At 42.7% G+C, this 18,756-nt stretch overlaps 1 protein-coding gene across 4 annotated transcripts in view; it reads right to left on the bottom strand.

Moving 5' to 3' along the window:
- Positions 1 to 18,756, bottom strand: part of LOC138855524 (anoctamin-3-like) — a 95,564-nt gene that overhangs the window by 27,299 nt on the left and 49,509 nt on the right. For 2 of the 4 annotated variants that reach the window (XM_070105289.1, XM_070105291.1), the window contains one exon: positions 4,087 to 4,152. The exons of the other annotated variants lie outside the window; for them this stretch is intronic. In XM_070105289.1, the coding sequence (XP_069961390.1) occupies positions 4,087 to 4,152 (66 nt within the window). The remainder of the gene's footprint in view (positions 1 to 4,086; positions 4,153 to 18,756) is intronic. 4 annotated transcript variants of the gene reach the window in all.

Consider the following 18,756-nt stretch of genomic DNA (forward strand, 5'->3'; position numbering starts at 1 on the left):
AGTCTACCTTACTCTCACTGCCACTAACAATGATAAAACATAGATCATTGTATGGTAGTCTACCATACTCTCACTAACAATGATAAAACAGATCATTGTATGGCAGTCTACCATACTCTCACTAACAATGATAAAACATAGATCATTGTATGGTAGTCTACCATACACTCAATACCACAAAGAGATGAAATTTTAACACAGTAAATACGGGTTTTTAGTAAACTGCCGTAGCCACGATATTTTGACTTTCTAATCTCTTGTAGCATTATGGGGAAGAGCTAAACCCACAGGGGTCATACAGAACCTGTAGAATGGGAGGTAATCAGCTTTGATCCAAGGGAGGAGGAGGGTAGTTCCAGTCCCTTGAATCAAAAGCACATAAGCAACAAGGTACCTGTCATCCAATTTTGAAAAAAACTATGTATGTACATACAGGATTGTGTGAAAATAGAGTCCAGCATTATTATTATTATCATCATCATCATCATCATTATTATGTAAACAATGCCTTGAAAAACTATTAGTGCAGGTAAGAAAATAATTGCACTTTTTAAATATTTTAGGCTCGTAGTTTATAATACAGATGCTCCTCATTTCACGATGGTTTGGCTTGTGATATTTTACCCTTACGATGGCGTGACGGCGGTGCACATTCTGTACTGCTCAATACTGTACATTTGATAGGATAAACTTGTACAGTAGTTATTTATTTACTTATATACAACCTCTCCTCACTTAGCAACGTACTCATTTACCGACACCTCGGACTTATGACGAGCTCTCTGACCAGTATTTATACCTAAATAATTTATATTACAGCTGATTTCCTCTACTCTGTTTATTTCAATAAACAGTACAATGCTGTATAAACATTTAAAAATATGACATTAAAACAATATCAAAGATGGTTGACACAAACTCACTACCATATAATATGCTCCTCACTTAGCGACGAATTTGTTTACCGATGTGGTCCTGGGAACGGAACTCCATTACGTGAGGACAGGCTGTATTTATCATATCATTCATATTCGACTATGATATGTTCAACTTATGACAGGTTTGTTGGATGTAACCCCATCATTGCTCACAACCCGTCCCAAGGCTTGGTTTCAGACCAAACCTTCTCAACTGTACAGGAATCACTATGCAACTGGGAACTAAGGCACACTCGCATAAAAATATTCTTTAACCCTTTGACTGTCACAACCCCAAATCCTGAAGTGTCTCTTGGTGTCGCAAAATATTTGAAAAAAAAAAAAAAATTATTTTTTCTTATGATAAAAAATATTTTCCCGATGGTAATGACACCAAAAGTACGAAATTTGATGGAAAAGTTATGAAATTACGCTCTCACACAGTTAGCGACCTTGGCGACATTTACGCATCGGTGATTTTGCCCACTTTGAGCCCTATTTTCGGAAAATTCCACTGTTCCAGTCGACCAAACTCATAACTATTTCTTTACAACTCCATTTGTTGTATCGACTGAGTACAAGAAACTGCCCATTTACAGATTTCAACTACCCAATAAGGTGGTCAGAAATTGGCAATTTTGCCAATTTCATGCAAATTAAAAAATGTATCAATTTCAAAATAGAGTCCAGAATGAACAATGCAGACATTCCTGGCACTAAAATAACATTTTCTCTGTTCATCAGTCATGTCTCCAGGCCCCTCTGATATTGCTCTTGCTTTCTATTTGGAATTTTTATTCACACAAAAAGTAGAAGATTTACTGTTATGTAGACTACTGCAATATTGTAATAATTGTATAAATAATGTCAACCTATTCATGACTGCATATTAGAATGGCTAGTTGGACATTTATTGGACAATGACGTCATTTGTTTACTTTTGAACATCAGCAAAAATCGAACATTTCTGCCACTTTGAGCTCCATTTCAAGATCCTTCTCATAGTAAAACCAATCAAAATCACTTCTATTCTATGATTTCCATTTATCAAATGAGACCAAGAAAACAAGAATACAAACATGTGGCCTGGTCACAGACTGGGCCACGGGGGCGTTGACCCCCGGAACTCTCTCCAGGTAAACTCCAGGTAAATACTTTACAAACATACACCTCAAAGTAGGCGTTTTAATCCAAAAATACTGTCGGAGTTTTCTTCTTCTCATTATGCACTGTGCTGCAGGATTGTTTTATACTGTGCACACTGACCACAGACCCATTCTCTCACATGTGGGCCTACCAGCTTTCTCCTGCTTGATTTGAAGCCGCTAAAATTTTTGAGTATATACGTCAAACACGTTGGCTCGTAAGATGTATATATACGACCGAAACAGTCAAAGGGTTAAAGTGCAATATTTGACAAATGCAAATAACAAAATGCTCTCTCTACAACTGATTTCTGCAACAACAGGAAGCTCAGTGAGCCAGATGTAACACACTAACTTAAGGTGACTGACATATATTACTACTAATAACAAAAAAAGGCAAAACACCGTGACTGGAACGATACACAAATAACCCGCTCATAGAAGAGAAGAGCTTACATTGCCGTAAGCTCCTCTCTTCTATGTGTGGGTTATTTGTGTATATATTACTACTTTATAGAACGACCCTTATTATGCAAAGCATTCCAGGCAGCCTTAAAACTAAACAATGATTACCAATATACGAATAAGAATACTTAGTTTTTATTATAATGAAGGTATTTAGTAGCTTAATAAAAAATTACAATTAGATATATATTAAGGATGAAGCTAAGTACATGTGATAAAGGAATGGTAGACATGAAAATGATAAAAACAATAATGAATTGTAACTACGTTATTAAAAGTAGTGTTGCAGGGAAAATGACCAGGCAGGAAAAACTTAATTTGTAAATAACCAGCACTTAGGAGACGAAACATGTAACTGTTCTAGTCCCTCCAGGATCATCCTTCCTGGACCATCCTTCCTGGATGGACCATAACATGGACAAGTCCTCCAAAGTGCAGATTTTGTGAATTCTTCCAGCCACAGTACTGTGATTTATTCACCCAAAACCAGTTTAATCCTTAAGTATTCCAAGGCCCAGTATAGGGCCAGCATCTATGGTGATTTTCAAAGGTTATAGAGGCCAATCAGGGCACAAGAAATCAACATCCTCTAGAGTAGTGGTCCTCAACCTTCCTACACAAGTGAGCCACATTTGATGGTTAAATGTGATGAGGGCTGCATGGTTCTGGTGACAATGTGCACTGTGGAACCTACATAAACATGAATTTATAATTTCATGTGACAGCCACATCCATTTACTAGAAGGGCCACATGCAGGCCGCATGTTGGGGATCCCTGCTCTTGACAGCAGAGGAACTCTGTCATCCTCAAGAACCAATCAGAGCCTTAATTCCTTCCCAGAAGAAATGACAAGTAGAGATGTGAAGCAGTGTAGTTCTAGACATGAGAGGCTGGTTCCCTATCATAGGCAATCACATGTCAGTAGGAAAATGACTGGACTCTCAAAAACTCATAAAACACCATGAAAGTTTCAGAAAAGCCATACAAGTAAAATGGTCTTAGAAAAGGCCAGTCTATAACATACTAGAAGCACATCAAAATTCCTCCAACATTTCCACAACTAAATGCCATAGGGTTAGAAGCACCTAAATACAGTAGGGCCCAACTTATACAGCAGGTTAGGTTCCAGGCTACTGTTTTAAAGTGAAATATAGCCTTTTTCCACTTTCAAATGCAAACAAAAGCCTGATAACATATTTACACTATCATATATTAAGTGAGCAATAGAGCTAGGCCTAAAAAATGCCTATGCAATACACTCATTACTTACCTTAAAATATTTTTCTTCTGAGCTTATACCGAGTGGTGAATATATTGCCTGTAGGAAGTCGGAATAAATGAAGAATGGGCACAACTGATAACCGCTGCATTAGTGAATGCTGTAAAACGAAGCGCTGTAAAGTTGGGCCGAACTATACCTAACCATTCATGCGGCAACATGCATAACTAGTCCAGGGAGGATTAAAAAAAAAAATCACGACAGACATCAAGCCATGGTGAAGTGCTGCATAACGCCACATGAAACATGACTAAAAAAAAAAAGTGCCAATAACCTCACACTTTCTATGGAAGCAGTTGCGGAGGTGAGGCGCCGGAGACTGCGGAGAATGTCCCGAGTCTCGTACTGCCGGCCACCATGTGAACGAGCACAACAATATCACCAACTACACAAAATATTTAACACTAAGCAATTATCATTTACTGAACTCTACACTAGAGAAATATTGTGAACTCTGCACTAAAATATTATTTGGTAAACACTGCACTAAAGAAATATTAACTGGTAAGTTCTAAAGAAATATTCAATGGTAAACTCTGTACTAAAATGTTATTTGGTAAACTGCACTAAAGAAATATTAACCTGTAAACTCTGCAGTGGAGAAATATTAACTTGTAAAGTCTACACTAAAGAAATATTAACCTGTAAACTCTGCAGTGGAGAAATATTAACTTGTAAAGTCTACACTAAAGAAATATTAACTTGTAAAATCTACACTAAAGAAATATTAACCTGTAAACTCTGCAGTGGAGAAATATTAACTTGTGAAGTCTACACTAAAGAAATATTAACCTGTAAACTCTGCAGTGGAGAAATATTAACTTGTAAAGTCTACACTAAAGAAATATTAACTGGTAAATTTTTCACTGAAGAAATATTAACTGGTAATCTCTAAAGAAATATTAAGCAGGGAAACTCTACACCTAAGAAATATTAATGGGAACTACATACTACAGAAATATTACTCAAATTTGAAAATAAAACAAAAAATGACTGAAAAAGGACACAAAATTATGAATAACAAAGAAGGAAGATTAAAACTATATAGAACAACACTGTACATTACTGTACTGACAAGTAAGACAAGTACAACAGTTGGGTATCTTTATTCTTGATAAGTAACACAAGTGCAACATATCAGTATCGTATACAATTTTCATATTCATTTTATTTGTTGAAATGTACCACGTATTGTTCCTTATTTCTTATGTTCTATGTGGCAGGTTTCGTCAGTCATGTATGAACAATGTATTGTAGGCAGCAGTAGTGGCGGTTAGGTAAACATGCTGTACGGGTCGCCCCTGCTCATTACAGCAAGTTAGGTTTTGGGTTACTGCTGTATGGGTTGTCCCCGCTCATTACAGCAAGTTAGGCTTTGGGTTACTGCTGTACGGGTCATCCCTGCTTATTACAGCAGGTTAGGTTTTGGATTACTGCTGTACAGGAGGGCCCTGCTTATACAGCAGGTTAGGTTCCAGGCTACTGATGTACAGGAGGGCCCTGTTTATACAGCAGGTTAGGTTCCAGGTTACTGATAGACAGGAGGACCCTGCTTATACAGCAGGTTAGGTTCCAGGCTACTGATATACAGGAGGGCCCTGCTTATACAGCAGGTTAGGTTCCAGGTTACTGATGTACAGGAGGGCCCTGCTTATACAGCAGGTTAGGTTCCAGGCTACTGATATACAGGAGGACCCTGCTTATACAGGAGGTTAGGTTCCGGGCTACTGATGTACAGGAGGACCCTGTTTATACAGCAGGTTAGGTTCCAGGCTACTGCTGTACAGGAGGACCCTGCTTATACAGCAGGTTAGGTTCCAGGCTACTGTTGTACAGGAGAGCCCCACTTATACAGCAGGTTAGGTTCCAGGCTACTGTTGTACAGGAGAGCCCCACTTATACAGCAGGTTAGGTTCCAGGCTAATGTTGTACAGGAGCACCCCACTTATACAGCAGGTTAGGTTCCAGGCTACTGTTGTACAGGAGCAACCCACTTATACAGCAGGTTAGGTTCCAGGCTACTGTTGTACAGGAGAGCCCCACTTATACAGCAGGTTAGGTTCCAGGCTACTGTTGTACAGGAGCGCCCCACTTATACAGCAGGTTAGGTTCCAGGCTACTGTTGTACAGGAGAGCCCCACTTATACAGCAGGTTAGGTTCCAGGCTACTGTTGTACAGGAGCGCCCCACTTATACAGCAGGTTAGGTTCCAGGCTACTGTTGTACAGGAGTGCCCCACTTATACAGCAGGTTAGGTTCCAGGCTACTGCTGTAAAGCAAAAATAACTGTCAAGTAAAACAGGTTTTTTTCACTTTTCAACGAATATAAAAGCCTTATAACATGTTTACACTATCATATATAAGTGAGCAATAGATTATTATTATTATAATCAAAAAAGAAGCGCTAAGCCACAAGGACTATACAGCTCTGCAGGGCAGGAAGGAAGCGAGGGCATCAGGTGGCAAAAGGGAGATGGATGAGTAATAGGTTACGGATAACAGCGGGGTAGTGGATGGTGAAAGGGTAAAGGGCAGCAAGAGACTGAACTAGAAAGGGCTGAGGGGAGTGCGAAAAGTATCATCAGAGTTTGTGGAGTAAATCAGTCGTTGTCAAGAAGTCAATGAGAGAGTCAGGATTAAAGGAGGGTCCATCAGCAAGAAGGGAAGGTAAAGAAAGAGTAGTAGAACGAAGACGACGTTGGAGGTAAATTCTGCGTGCTCGTTGATAGAGAGGGCAGTCTAACAGAATGTGGCTAATCGATACTGGAACTTGACACTGCTCACAGAGAGGAACAGGGTGCCTCTCCATGAGATACCCATGAGTAAGACGAGTGTGGCCAATGCGAAGGCGGGAGAGAGTGGTCTCCCAACCTCGGCACTGATGACAAGAAGACGGCCAGTAACCTATGCTCGGTTTAATAGAATGAAGTTTGTTACCGAGCAGAGTTGACCAACGTTGTTGCCAATGGGTGCGAAGGTGGGAAGCTATTGCAGCAAAATAGTCCAGAAATGGAACACCTCGATAGGAAATTGGTAGGTCATGTACTGCTGACCGCGCAGCAGTGTCTGCCTGTTCATTGCCCTGTACGTCGACATGACCAGGGACCCAACAAAAAACAATATCTTTATGTTTGGTAGAGATACGGCGTAGCCAAAGTTGGATACGGAGAACTAGGGGATGAGATGTATCAAATTTTCGTATAGCCTGTAGAGCACTAAGGGAGTCTGAGACTACTACAAATGATGACACAGGCATAGATGCGATACGAATAAGTGCTGCAAGAATGGCATACAGTTCAGCAGTAAAAATGCTAGCTGAAGACAGTAAATGCCCCCGTACGACGCTGTCCGGAAACACTGCTGCGAATCCGACGCCGTCTGAAGACTTAGAGCCATCTGTGTACACAGCAGTGGCATGAGAATGGGAGTGGAAGTGATCAAGAAAAAGAGAGCGGGAAGCGACCGTAGGCAGTTGAGCTTTCGAGCAAGGGAGTGAGAAAGAACAGACCCGAACAGCTGGAACTTCCCAGGGGAGTAGGGAAAAGTGAGATGCTACATGAACATATAAAGGTGGTAACTGAAGGGAAGACAAGAGTGAATGTAGGCGAAGAGAAAAGGGACGGAGCAAACAGGGGCGGCGAACGAATAAAGAATGTCTACTAATATCGGTGACCATTCTATAAATGGAAGGATTGTGTAGATCGTGAGAGCGTACATAGTAGCGAAGGCAATGGGCATCACGGCGATCAGACAAGGATGGAACATTTGCTTCTGTATAGAGGCTCTCAACAGGGGAAGAGCGAAAAGCACAAAGGCACAAACGTAAGCCTTGGTGATGGATAGAGTTAAGGTTAGAGAGAGTAGCAGGAGAGGCCGCGGAATAAATCTGGTCACCATAATCGAGTTTCGATAAAACGAGGGCTGAATGTAGGCGAAGCAGAGTTCGACGATCAGCTCCCCAGGAAAGATGAGCAAGGGTTTTAAGAAGGTTTAGCCGGCTGTGACAAGTTGCCTTCAGAGAGGTAATGTGAGGTTTCCAGGAAAACCGACGGTCAAAGAGAAGGCCTAGAAACCTGACTATCACGTTCGGGGATACGGGAGCCATAGAGATACAAAGGATGATCGGAGATAACAGAGCGTCTAGTGAAAGTAATTTGGTGAGTTTTGGTACTTGAAAATTTAAACCCATGTGTGGTGGCCCAAGTGGAAACACGGTCGACCGCATGCTGGAGAGAAACTGCAATAAGGTGACAGTCAGCGCCTGCACAAGCAATAGCGAAGTCATCAACATAGAGTGATGACCAAATATTGGGTGGAAGAACATTGGCCAAATCATTTATAGCAAGGAGAAAAAGTGTTGTGCTTAGAACACATCCCTGAGGGACACCTTCAGCTTGGACGAAGTCCGGGGAAAGAACATTATTGACTCGAACACGGAAATGTCTGTCAGTTAAAAAGTTCTTAAGGAAGGATGGTAGATTGCCTCGGAGGCCTAAGGAATGGGCCTGGGCCAAAATATTATACCTCCAAGTTGTGTCATATGCCTTCTCAAGGTCAAAAAATATGGCAATAACTGAGTGATTATTCAAAAAGGCATTACGAACATACGTATCCAAGCGTAGTAAGGGGTCTATGGTAGAACGACCCTTACGAAAGCCATATTGACTAGCGGAGAGACTGTTGCGAGTCTCTAAATACCACATTAAACGTCGATTTATGAGGCGTTCCATCACTTTGCAAACTGCACTAGTAAGAGCGATGGGGCGATAGTGGGAGGCATCATGTCCTGTAGTACCCGGTTTGCGGAAAGGGAGAACAATGGCAGATTTCCACAGCTGGGGAAGAACTCCTTGTGCCCAAATAAGATTGAAGAGGTGTAAGAGGACTACAAGGGCTGACCGATGTAAATGTTGTAACATACGAATATGAATGTCATCAGGCCCAGCTGCCGATGATCGGCAAGCTGAGAGCGTTGCCTCCAGTTCTTGAAGTGTAAAAGGCACATTATACTGTTCTTCTCTGAGAGAAGAAAAATCCAAGGGTACTAACTCTCTAGCAGACTATGAGGAAAGAAACGAGGGGCATAGATGGAGCCCTCGGGAAATACGGACCAGATGTGTGCCAAGTTCAATGGCAACGTCGAGAGGGTTTGCTATATCAACACCAGTGACCCGTAGAACAGGAGCCGGGTCAGGAGAGTATTTACCACTCAATTTCCTCACTTTTTTCCAGACTGCACTCATAGAAGAAGCAGAGGTGATGGTGGAAACATAGTCTCGCCAACAAGTGCGTTTAGCTTCACGGATGACACGGCGAGCGATCGCACGCTTCTGCTTAAAATCAACAAGTCTCTCAGCGGTTCTATTGTACCGGTACCTGCCCCATGCAGCACGTTTCAAACGTACTGCACGAGCACAAGCAGGAGACCACCAAGGCACGCACTTCTGAGAATGCCTGCCTGACGTTTGGGGTATAGAATGAGAAGCTGCGGTATAAACTGATGTCGAGAAGATGTGTAGGAGCTCATCAATGGAGGATGAAGAAGGAACCTCACTAAAAGCAGTGAGGTGTGAGTAAAGATCCCAATTTGCCCGATCAAATTGCCAGCGAGGGCTACGGAAAGGTGGTGAATAGGAAGGAGAAGTAAGAATGATCGGAAAATGATCGCTGTCATGTAAGTCTGGTAGAACAGACCAGGTGAAGTCTAGTGCAGTGGAGGAAGAGCAGACTGATAGATCGATGCAAGAGAGAGTATGAGTACGAGGATCAAAATGGGTGGGAGTACCCGTATTTAAAACATGGAGGGGGTGAGAGGCGAGAAAAGCCTCCAACTGAATGCCACGTGAGTCACAATGAGACCCCCCCCAGAGGAAATGGTGGGCATTAAAATCACCAAGTAACAGAAGTGGTGGTGGTAAGGATGAAACAAGAAAGGCAAAGTCTGGGATAGAAAATGCTCGAGAAGGAGAGAGATATAAAGAACATATTGTAAACCACTTATTCAAGTGGATACGGGCTGCAGTGTAATGCAGCGAGGTATGGACAAATAGTTGACAGTACGGAATATCATTGCGTAGAAGAAGGGCACTTTCATTAAAGGTCCCATCTGAGAAAGAATCCGAAGAATACAATAAATTATAGCCTGAGATAGGTTGGAAAACAGTCGAGTGTAATTTTGGTTCTTGTAAGCAAGCACCAACAGGGGAAAACCTGGAAAGCAACATCTGAAGCTCACCCCGATTACCCCTGAGGCCGCGGATATTCCACTGTAAATAGGCCATGATTGGCGATGAAGAAAATATCAGGAATCCGTAGGTAAAGGCACCTATGGACTAGAGGGGTTAGAAAAGTCAACGTGTGGTGGCATTGGAAGATGTTCAAGTAGCAAAGGAACGGAGCGTTGCGAAGAATGGGGTTGTGAAGATGGAGGAGAGGGAAGAGAAGGAACAGGAAGTGAATCAGTGTCCATTGAAGGTTTAGTCTCTGCAATATATTCTGAAATGGCTTCAAGTGTTTCTGAATTCAAAGATGTATGGGAGACCATATTGGAGATAGGAGGAGGAGGGTGAGTAAAGATTGGGACAGTAATGGACTGTACCAAAGTAGAGGGGGAGGGAAAAGTGTAAGGGACTGGAGATGAAGTGTGGGGGGGGACAGAAGAGGCAGAAACCTGGGAGGTGGCAGAAGAGGGAGAAACTTGGGAGGGTACGGGGATGGAAGGCATAGTACGAGGAGGAGGGTGAATCTCCACACTTGTAATAGAGCCAGAGAGAGGGGAAGAACTAGGTACAGAGACTGGAAAGGTAAAGTGTGGAGGTGGAAGAAGGGAAGGAAGGGGCAAAGAAGATTTGAGGCCTGGTCACAGACCGGGCCGCGGGGGCGTTGACCCCCGAAACTCTCTCCAGGTAAACTCCAGGTAATGTGGATTTTTTGGACTTCTGAGTAGAGGGCCGATTGGTATTAGGCGTCGTACGAGGTCTTGTCGATACTGGGGCTTGTGAGGAAGGACGCGAAGATGTGAGAACAGACTGAGTTGTAGTCGGGACGTCAGAGCCAAGGACAGCAAAAAGATTAGATGCCGTAGTGGCTATGGGAGGGGTAACAACAGAGGAGGCTGCAGAAGATGGGACCCCAGAAGTGGGGGGACGTTTGGAAACACGAGAATAAGAAACACGGGGTAGTCTCCCTTGGAGGCGGAGATGAGTAACTGCCATAGCATAAGGGAGACCTTCTGCCTCTTTGAGGCAACGGATTTCACGTTCATTTAAGTAGACCTGGCAACGGCGGGAGTACGAAGGGTGAGCTTCATTACAATTAAGGCAAGATGGAGGTTGACTGCAAGATGTATTAGAATGGTCATCGGCACCACAGACTGGGCATTCGGCCATAGATCTGCAATATTTCGCTGGGTGACCAAAACGCCAGCAATTTCTACATTGTTGCGGTGTAGGTATCACCTTTCGAACTTGTAACCGATGTCCCGCGACATATACAAAGGACGGGAGTTCTCGGCTGTCAAAAGTTAAACGAGCCACATTGCAAGGGTAACGTCTCCACCCCCGGGCAGGAAGGACATAAGTGTCTACTTTGAGTATTGGGAGATCCTGGAGTTCCAGCTGTTCAAAAATGTCATTGCCACATGACTGGAAATTCTGTTGGACTATGGTATGGGGCAGAATGACAGTACCACTACAAGAATTGAGAGAAAGATGTTTTTCAATAGTGATAGGAGTAGTATCGATATTCGAAAGGAGAGAAAGATCATGAGCTTGGGTAGCATTCTGGACAGTGACGATGCGCGTACCACTCTTGAGAGCGTGAAATGAAATATCTCTGCCAACATGACGCAGGAGCGCTTTGCCAATACTATGGTCAGAAAGGTAGGCAGAAGAAGAAGTTGGTCTTAAAGTAAAGAATTTAGTCCATTGTGTGGTCCGAAACTAAGCGTGGAGAGGGAGTGCTTGACGTGTCGGTCTTTTCCGAGTAGAATGGGAAGGTAACGAAGGAGCATCATCAGGAGATTGACGTTGGCGTTTAGGAGTAGGACCGGAGTTGGTCCGGCATGAAATGGGTGGGCGATTCGAAAATTGCCGTACCGTAGAGGGAGAAGCCGGAAGCATAGTCAAAGGAGAGCGGAGTTCAGATAAATCGAAGGAGTCAGTCGAAGCCCCGGTACCTGAAGCGGGTGAGGAAACAGCACCAGCAAGAGGTACAGGGGCATCAGGAGAGTCCGAAGAGTGGTCTAAACACAAGGCAGGGTCAGAATGGGGTGCGGTATCAAGAAGGGGCCCGGGGGTAGTGGTTTCATGGACTAGGGCTGCCATGGTTAGGTTACTCCTTTGCTTTTTGTTTTTAAGAAAAAAAAAGAAAGAAGAAAAGAAAATAAAAATAAAAAAAAGAATAAAAAAAGGGGGGAGCGGGGAGGAATAGTTCCCAGGAGGAATGAAAGGGCCGGAAATCTCCCTCCGCGCCCAAGAGGACCTCAACACCGCTAGTAGCGCAGATGCAGCATGGAACCCGTGCCATACCCTACCCTTCATGCCAGTAAACCAGCAATCCGGGATAGCAACCTCACATCTGCCGAGCTACCTCGGTGGACAAAAGAGAGGGCGGCCGGATATCCGCCACAAAGCATACCTCCTTCGGCCACCACCCCTGGAATCCGAAAGGTGGCTTCCAGAGATACACCCGTCGCCCAAAAGACACCCAAAGCTACTCCGGGATACCGGAGAGGGATCGTGACATCCTCAGGCAATCCAGATTCCACGGCAAACTACGCCACCGCCAAGAACCTCAACGGAATGGGATGGACCCCGGTGTCCTTTCCCCTACCTAGGAACTAGCACGCCTGTGGGAGAAATCCCGAAGGCCAAAAAGAGGAAGGGCAAAAGGGAGGGGTGAGGAGGAGGAGGAGGAATGGAAAAAGGGGAGGATGGGATAGGGGAGGGGAGAATGGGGGGTAATTAGGTTCGGTCTGAGGAAGAAGACCGACAGGGCTAATTCCTCAGACCAAGAGCCTCTTCACCACGCCAAGGAGCCCCCCTTGAAGAGGTGTGAGCAATAGAGCTAGGCTTAAAAAATGCTTATACAGTACACATATTACTTACCCTAAAAAATATTAATCCTTATCTTACAGTGAGTGGTGAATACATTTATTCTAGAAAGTCTGAATAAATAAAGAATGGATATATGTAATTGAAAACTGCTGCATTAGCGAAATGCTGTAAAGTGACGTGCTGTAAAGTGACGTGCCGTAAAGTGACGTGCTGTAAAGTGACGTGCTGTAAAGTGACGTGCTGTAAAGTGACGTGCTGTAAAGTGACGTGCTGTAAAGTGACGTGCTGTAAAGTGACGTGCTGTAAAGTGACGTGCTGTAAAGTGACGTGCTGTAAAGTGACGTGCTGTAAAGTGACGTGCTGTAAAGTGACGTGCTGTAAAGTGACGTGCTGTAAAGTGACGTGCTGTAAAGTGACGTGCTGTAAAGTGACGTGCTGTAAAGTGACGTGCTGTAAAGTGACGTGCTGTAAAGTGACGTGCTGTAAAGTGACGTGCTGTAAAGTGACGTGCTGTAAAGTGACGTGCTGTAAAGTGACGTGCTGTAAAGTGACGTGCTGTAAAGTGACGTGCTGTAAAGTGACGTGCTGTAAAGTGACGTGCTGTAAAGTGACGTGCTGTAAAGTGACGTGCTGTAAAGTGACGTGCTGTAAAGTGACGTGCTGTAAAGTGACGTGCTGTAAAGTGGGACCTGTCTGTAATCAATCCCAACTTTAGAGACAAAATCTGAGGTAATCAAAAGTTCCAGTCCATGGAGCTGAACTCTTCTCCAGGCTGACTACCTCAAAGTTTTCTTCCAAGGTTGATGGGACTAATTACAGCATCATCACCTCCCCACTATTACTGCCTACAATACATTCTCTGTATTTGACTGAAGAAGCCTACTGTGTAGGCGAGACGTTTCAACAGTAAAGATCCACAACTGTTGCACGAGTGTCTTAATCTTCAACTTAGTCAGTATTTTATACCACTTTCAGCAGTACTGTAATCTCTCAGTATCTACAAGTTCTTAAAACCTAATTACGCCTACCATCCGACTTACGACCGAGTTCGGTTCCGAGAAACCGGTAGCAAGTCGAACTTTACTACTGAATATCAACATAACATTTTTGTAATGACTTTATTTTATTTTGGTATTTCATGTTTTACTTTACTTTTTATGCTGTTAGTACTGTATTTTATACTGTAAGGTTTAGGATAAACACTGTACAACGCAAACACTTGTTTATTTCCCAGAAATTTGGCATAAAAAACACGGTCATAAGTCGAGTGGTCGTATGTCAAGCAGGTCGTAAGTTGGATGGTAAGTGTAATCACTTGAGTTACCTAACTTTTATATCAGTATGTACTCCTCCATAACCTGTGTCGATACAGAGTAAGAATTAGTACGAGTCTGCCCGAAATGCCTAGGCATGCTAGTGGCATAATTTGCAATTAATACTTTATAACATGTAAAGCACACATTGTACGCTTTGCAAGGAAATAAACATTTTTATTTCATGTTCATATCCGTGAGCTTCATTTCACAAGCTATGGTACTGTCTGTGAAGCACCAATCAATATGGGAAATATTTTCTGGGCTGGTAGAAATTATGCCTTAGTTAAGTTTAATATGTATTATGCATCTCATACCCATCCTGGGGGTGGTAGTCAAAAGATTACAGTGGTACATAATCAATTAATCAATCAATCAATCAAGTTCATTCTCTATAAGGATTGCAGTGCGGGGTTTACAGATTTTGGTTATTGTGTGGTTTACATGTAATAAAATACTAATTACAGAGGGGGCCACTAGAACACCTAGCATGGCTAGGCATTTCTGGCAAACTTAGATTAATTCTTAACCCTAAATTATTACAAATTGTGGAGTAAGTTAACTAAATATGTACTAAGTGACTAAATACTAGTTTGTGAGTTTAGCAATGTGAATGCTTTTGTTTTGACACAATACATAGTTTCTATATTGGAGTATCACAGGCAAACTTACGACTAGTTAGGAATCAATATTTTAAGATTAAGATTCATATTTCTGTGCTTATAGTCAAATGGGCGAGTGAGTGAAAGTATAAGTGTGAACCACCAGGTGGTTTTTATGTAGTTAGTTGACGGGGTGTATCAGGGAGATAAGATGTTTTCTAACGGTAGTTTACCCAACATTACAGAGGCACATAATGGGTCTAAGGATTGTACCTCAGCATTACTGAGGCACATAATGGGTCTAGGGATTGTACCTCAACATTACAGAGGCACATAATGGGTCTAAGGATTGTACCTCAGCATTACTGAGGCACATAATGGGTCTAGGGATTGTACCTCAACATTACAGAGGCACATAATGAGCTCAGGAATTGGACCCCAAAGTTGTGATAGCTAAGCAAGCTAGAGTGGCAATGAACAATGACTCTGGTACAGAGAGTGGAGCGAGCAAGCAAGCATTAACAACTGGGCTTGTATCCTTCACACTGAACTGTTTGCTATATACACCTTGTACAAAAATGAACGTATCTAAGGATGACGTGTTAATTGTAACTAATTCTCTATAATGCCATAAACTCTCCGAGTTTAGTAAATATGGAGAGGATAGTTTAAACTCTATTTCTCACAAAAATATCAATAATTCCAGGTTCTTTGAATACCATCATTGTTATGGATCATCATTCTATATACAGCACATAAATGCCATTTTGTTTGTGTTCAATTTGTGTTACTCTGTTATTATTATATACATGTATTTATTTCTTTATCTCGTAGTTGGGTTGATAGCAAACTTATTTCACACAGTGAGGCCCATGGTTCGATCCCCAGTACAGGAGGAAACACTGGGTATGTTTCCTTAAGACACCCACTCTCCCTGTTCACCTACAAGTAAGTAGGTACCTGGGTGTTAGTGGACTGGTGTGGGTGGCATCCTGAGAACAAAATTAACCTAAAGTTGTGGGAAATGCTCAGCATAACAAGGGACTTTCTATATAGTATGTAATTGATGTCAGTTATAGTCAGTGTAAGTTGTATCATGTACTTGTAGAAATAATGATCATTATTATTACTTCATCTTCAACTAAACATCACATTATCAGTCCTCAGACATGCAGCAGGTATTACAGAAGTTATATAAACAATTCAGACATGTACTGAAGAGTACAACACAGACATCATCACTCTTTCAATTATTTCTATATCTCTCTATATCTATCTCTATATCTATATCTTTTTTTTTTTTTTTATTAACGCACTGGCCGATTCCCACCAAGGCAGGGTGGCCCGAAAAAGAAAAACTTTCACCATCATTCACTCCATCACTGTCTTGCCAGAAGGGTGCTTTACACTACAGTTTTTAAACTGCAACATTAACACCCCTCCTTCAGAGTGCAGACACTGTACTTCCCATCTCCAGGACTCAAGTCCGGCCTGCCGGTTTCCCTGAACCCCTTCATAAATGTTACTTTGCTCACACTCCAACAGCAAATCAAGTATTAAAAACCATTAGTCTCCATTCACTCCTATCAAACACGCTCACGCATACTTGCTGTAAATCTAAGCCCCTTCCACACAAAACCTCCTTTACCCCCTCCCTCCAACCTTTCCTAGGCCGACCCCTACCCCGCCTTCCTTCCACTACAGATTGATACACTCTTGAAGTCATTCTGTTTCGCTCCATTCTCTCTACATGTCTGAACCACCTCAACAACCCTTCCTCAGCCCTCTGGACAACAGTTTTGGCAATCCTGCGCCTCCTCCTAACTTCCAAACTACGAATTCTCTGCATTATATTCACACCACATATTGCCCTCAGACATGACATCTCCACTGCCTCCAGCCTTCTCCTCGCTGCAACATTCATCACCCATGCTTCACACCCATATAAGAGCGTTGGTAAAACTATACTCTCATACATTCCCCTCTTTGCCTCCAAGGACAAAGTTCTTTGTCTCCACAGACTCCTAAGTGCACCACTCACCCTTTTCCCCTCATCAATTCTATGATTCATCTCATCTTTCATAGACCCATCCACTGACACTTCCACTCCCAACTATCTGAATACATTCACCACCTCCATACTCTCTCCCTCGAATCTGATATCCAATCTTTCATCACCTAATCTTTTTGTTATCCTAATAACCTTACTCTTCCTGTATTCATTTTTAATTTTCTTCTTTTACATACCCTACCAAATTCATCCACCAACCTCTGCAACTTCTCTTCAGAATCTCCCAAGAGCACAGTGTTATCAGCAAAGAGTAACTGTGACAACTCCCACTTTATGTATGATTCTTTATCTTTTAACTCCACGCCTCTTGCCAAGACCCTCACATTTACTTCTCTTACAACCCCATCTATAAATACATTGAACAACCACAGTGACATCACACATCCTTGTCTAAGGCCTATTTTTACTGGGAAATAATCTCCCTCTTTCCTACATACTCTAACTTGAGCTTCACTATCCTCATAAAAATTCTTCACTGCTTTCAGTAACCTACCTCCTACACCATACACCTGCAACATCTGCCACATTGCCTCCCTATCCACCCTGTCACATGCCTTTTCCAAATCCATAAATGCCACATAAACCTCTTTAGCCTAATCTAAATACTGTTCACTTTTATGCCTAACTGTAAACACCTGGTCCACACACCCCCTACCTTTCCTAAAGCCTCCTTGTTCATCTGCTATCCTATTCTCTGTCTTACTCTTAATTCATTCAGTAATAACTCTACCATACTTTACCAGGTATACTCAACACACTTATCCCCCTATAATTTTTGCACTCTCTTTTTTCCCCTTTGCCTTTATACAAAGGAACTATGGTGGATGAATTTGGTAGGGTATGCAAAAGAAGAAAATTAAAGGTGAATACAGGAAAGAGTAAGGTTATGAGGATAACAAAAAGATTAGGTGATGAAAGATTGGATATCAGATTGGAGGGAGAGAGTATGGAGGAGGTGAATGTATTCAGATAGTTGGGAGTGGACGTGTCAGCGGATGGGTCTATGAAAGATGAGGTGAATCACAGAACTGATGAGGGAAAAAGGCTGAGTGGTGCACTTAGGAGTCTGTGGAGACAAAGAACTTTGTCCTTGGAGGTAAAGAGGGGAATGTATGAGAGTATAGTTTTACCAACGCTCTTATATGGGTGTGAAGCATGGGTGATGAATGTTACAGCGAGAAGGCTGGAGGCAGTGGAGATGTCATGTCTGAGGGCAATATGTGGTGTGAATATAATGCAGAGAATTCGTAGCTTGGAAGTTAGGAGGAGGTGCGGGATTACCAAAACTGTTGTCCAGAGGGCTGAGGAAGGGTTGTTGAGGTGGTTCGGACATGTAGAGAGAATGGAGCGAAACAGAATGACTTCAAGAGTATCAGTCTGTAGTGGAAGGAAGGCGGGGTAGGGGTCGGCCTAGGAAAGGTTGGAGGGTGGGGGTAAAGGAGGTTTTGTGTGCGAGGGGCTTGGACTTCCAGCAGGCATGCGTGAGCGTGTTTGATAGGAGTGAATGGAGACAAATGGTTTTTAATGCATGACGTGCTGTTGGAGTGTGAGCAAAGTAACATTTATGAAGGGATTCAGGGAAACCGGCAGGCCGGACTTGAGTCCTGGAGATGGGAAGTACAGTGCCTGCACTCTGAAGGAGGGGTGTTAATGTTGCAGTTTAAAAACTGTAGTGTAAAGCACCCTTCTGGCAAGACAGTGATGGAGTGAATGATGGTGAAAGTTTTTATTTTTCGGGCCACCCTGCCTTGGTGGGAATCGGCCAGTGTTAATAAAAAAAAAAAAATTGTAAAATCAAAGCACACATTGAGGTCTTCGGCTGATACGGCCTTGCACATTTTTATATTTTCTCTTTGCTTCGGCGCCATCATATGCACCTGTCTTTGACATATGAGAGATTATAACAG

The sequence above is a fragment of the Cherax quadricarinatus genome, chromosome 98, assembly GCF_038502225.1.
Source record: "Cherax quadricarinatus isolate ZL_2023a chromosome 98, ASM3850222v1, whole genome shotgun sequence".
NCBI classification, from domain to species: Eukaryota; Metazoa; Arthropoda; class Malacostraca; order Decapoda; family Parastacidae; genus Cherax; species Cherax quadricarinatus.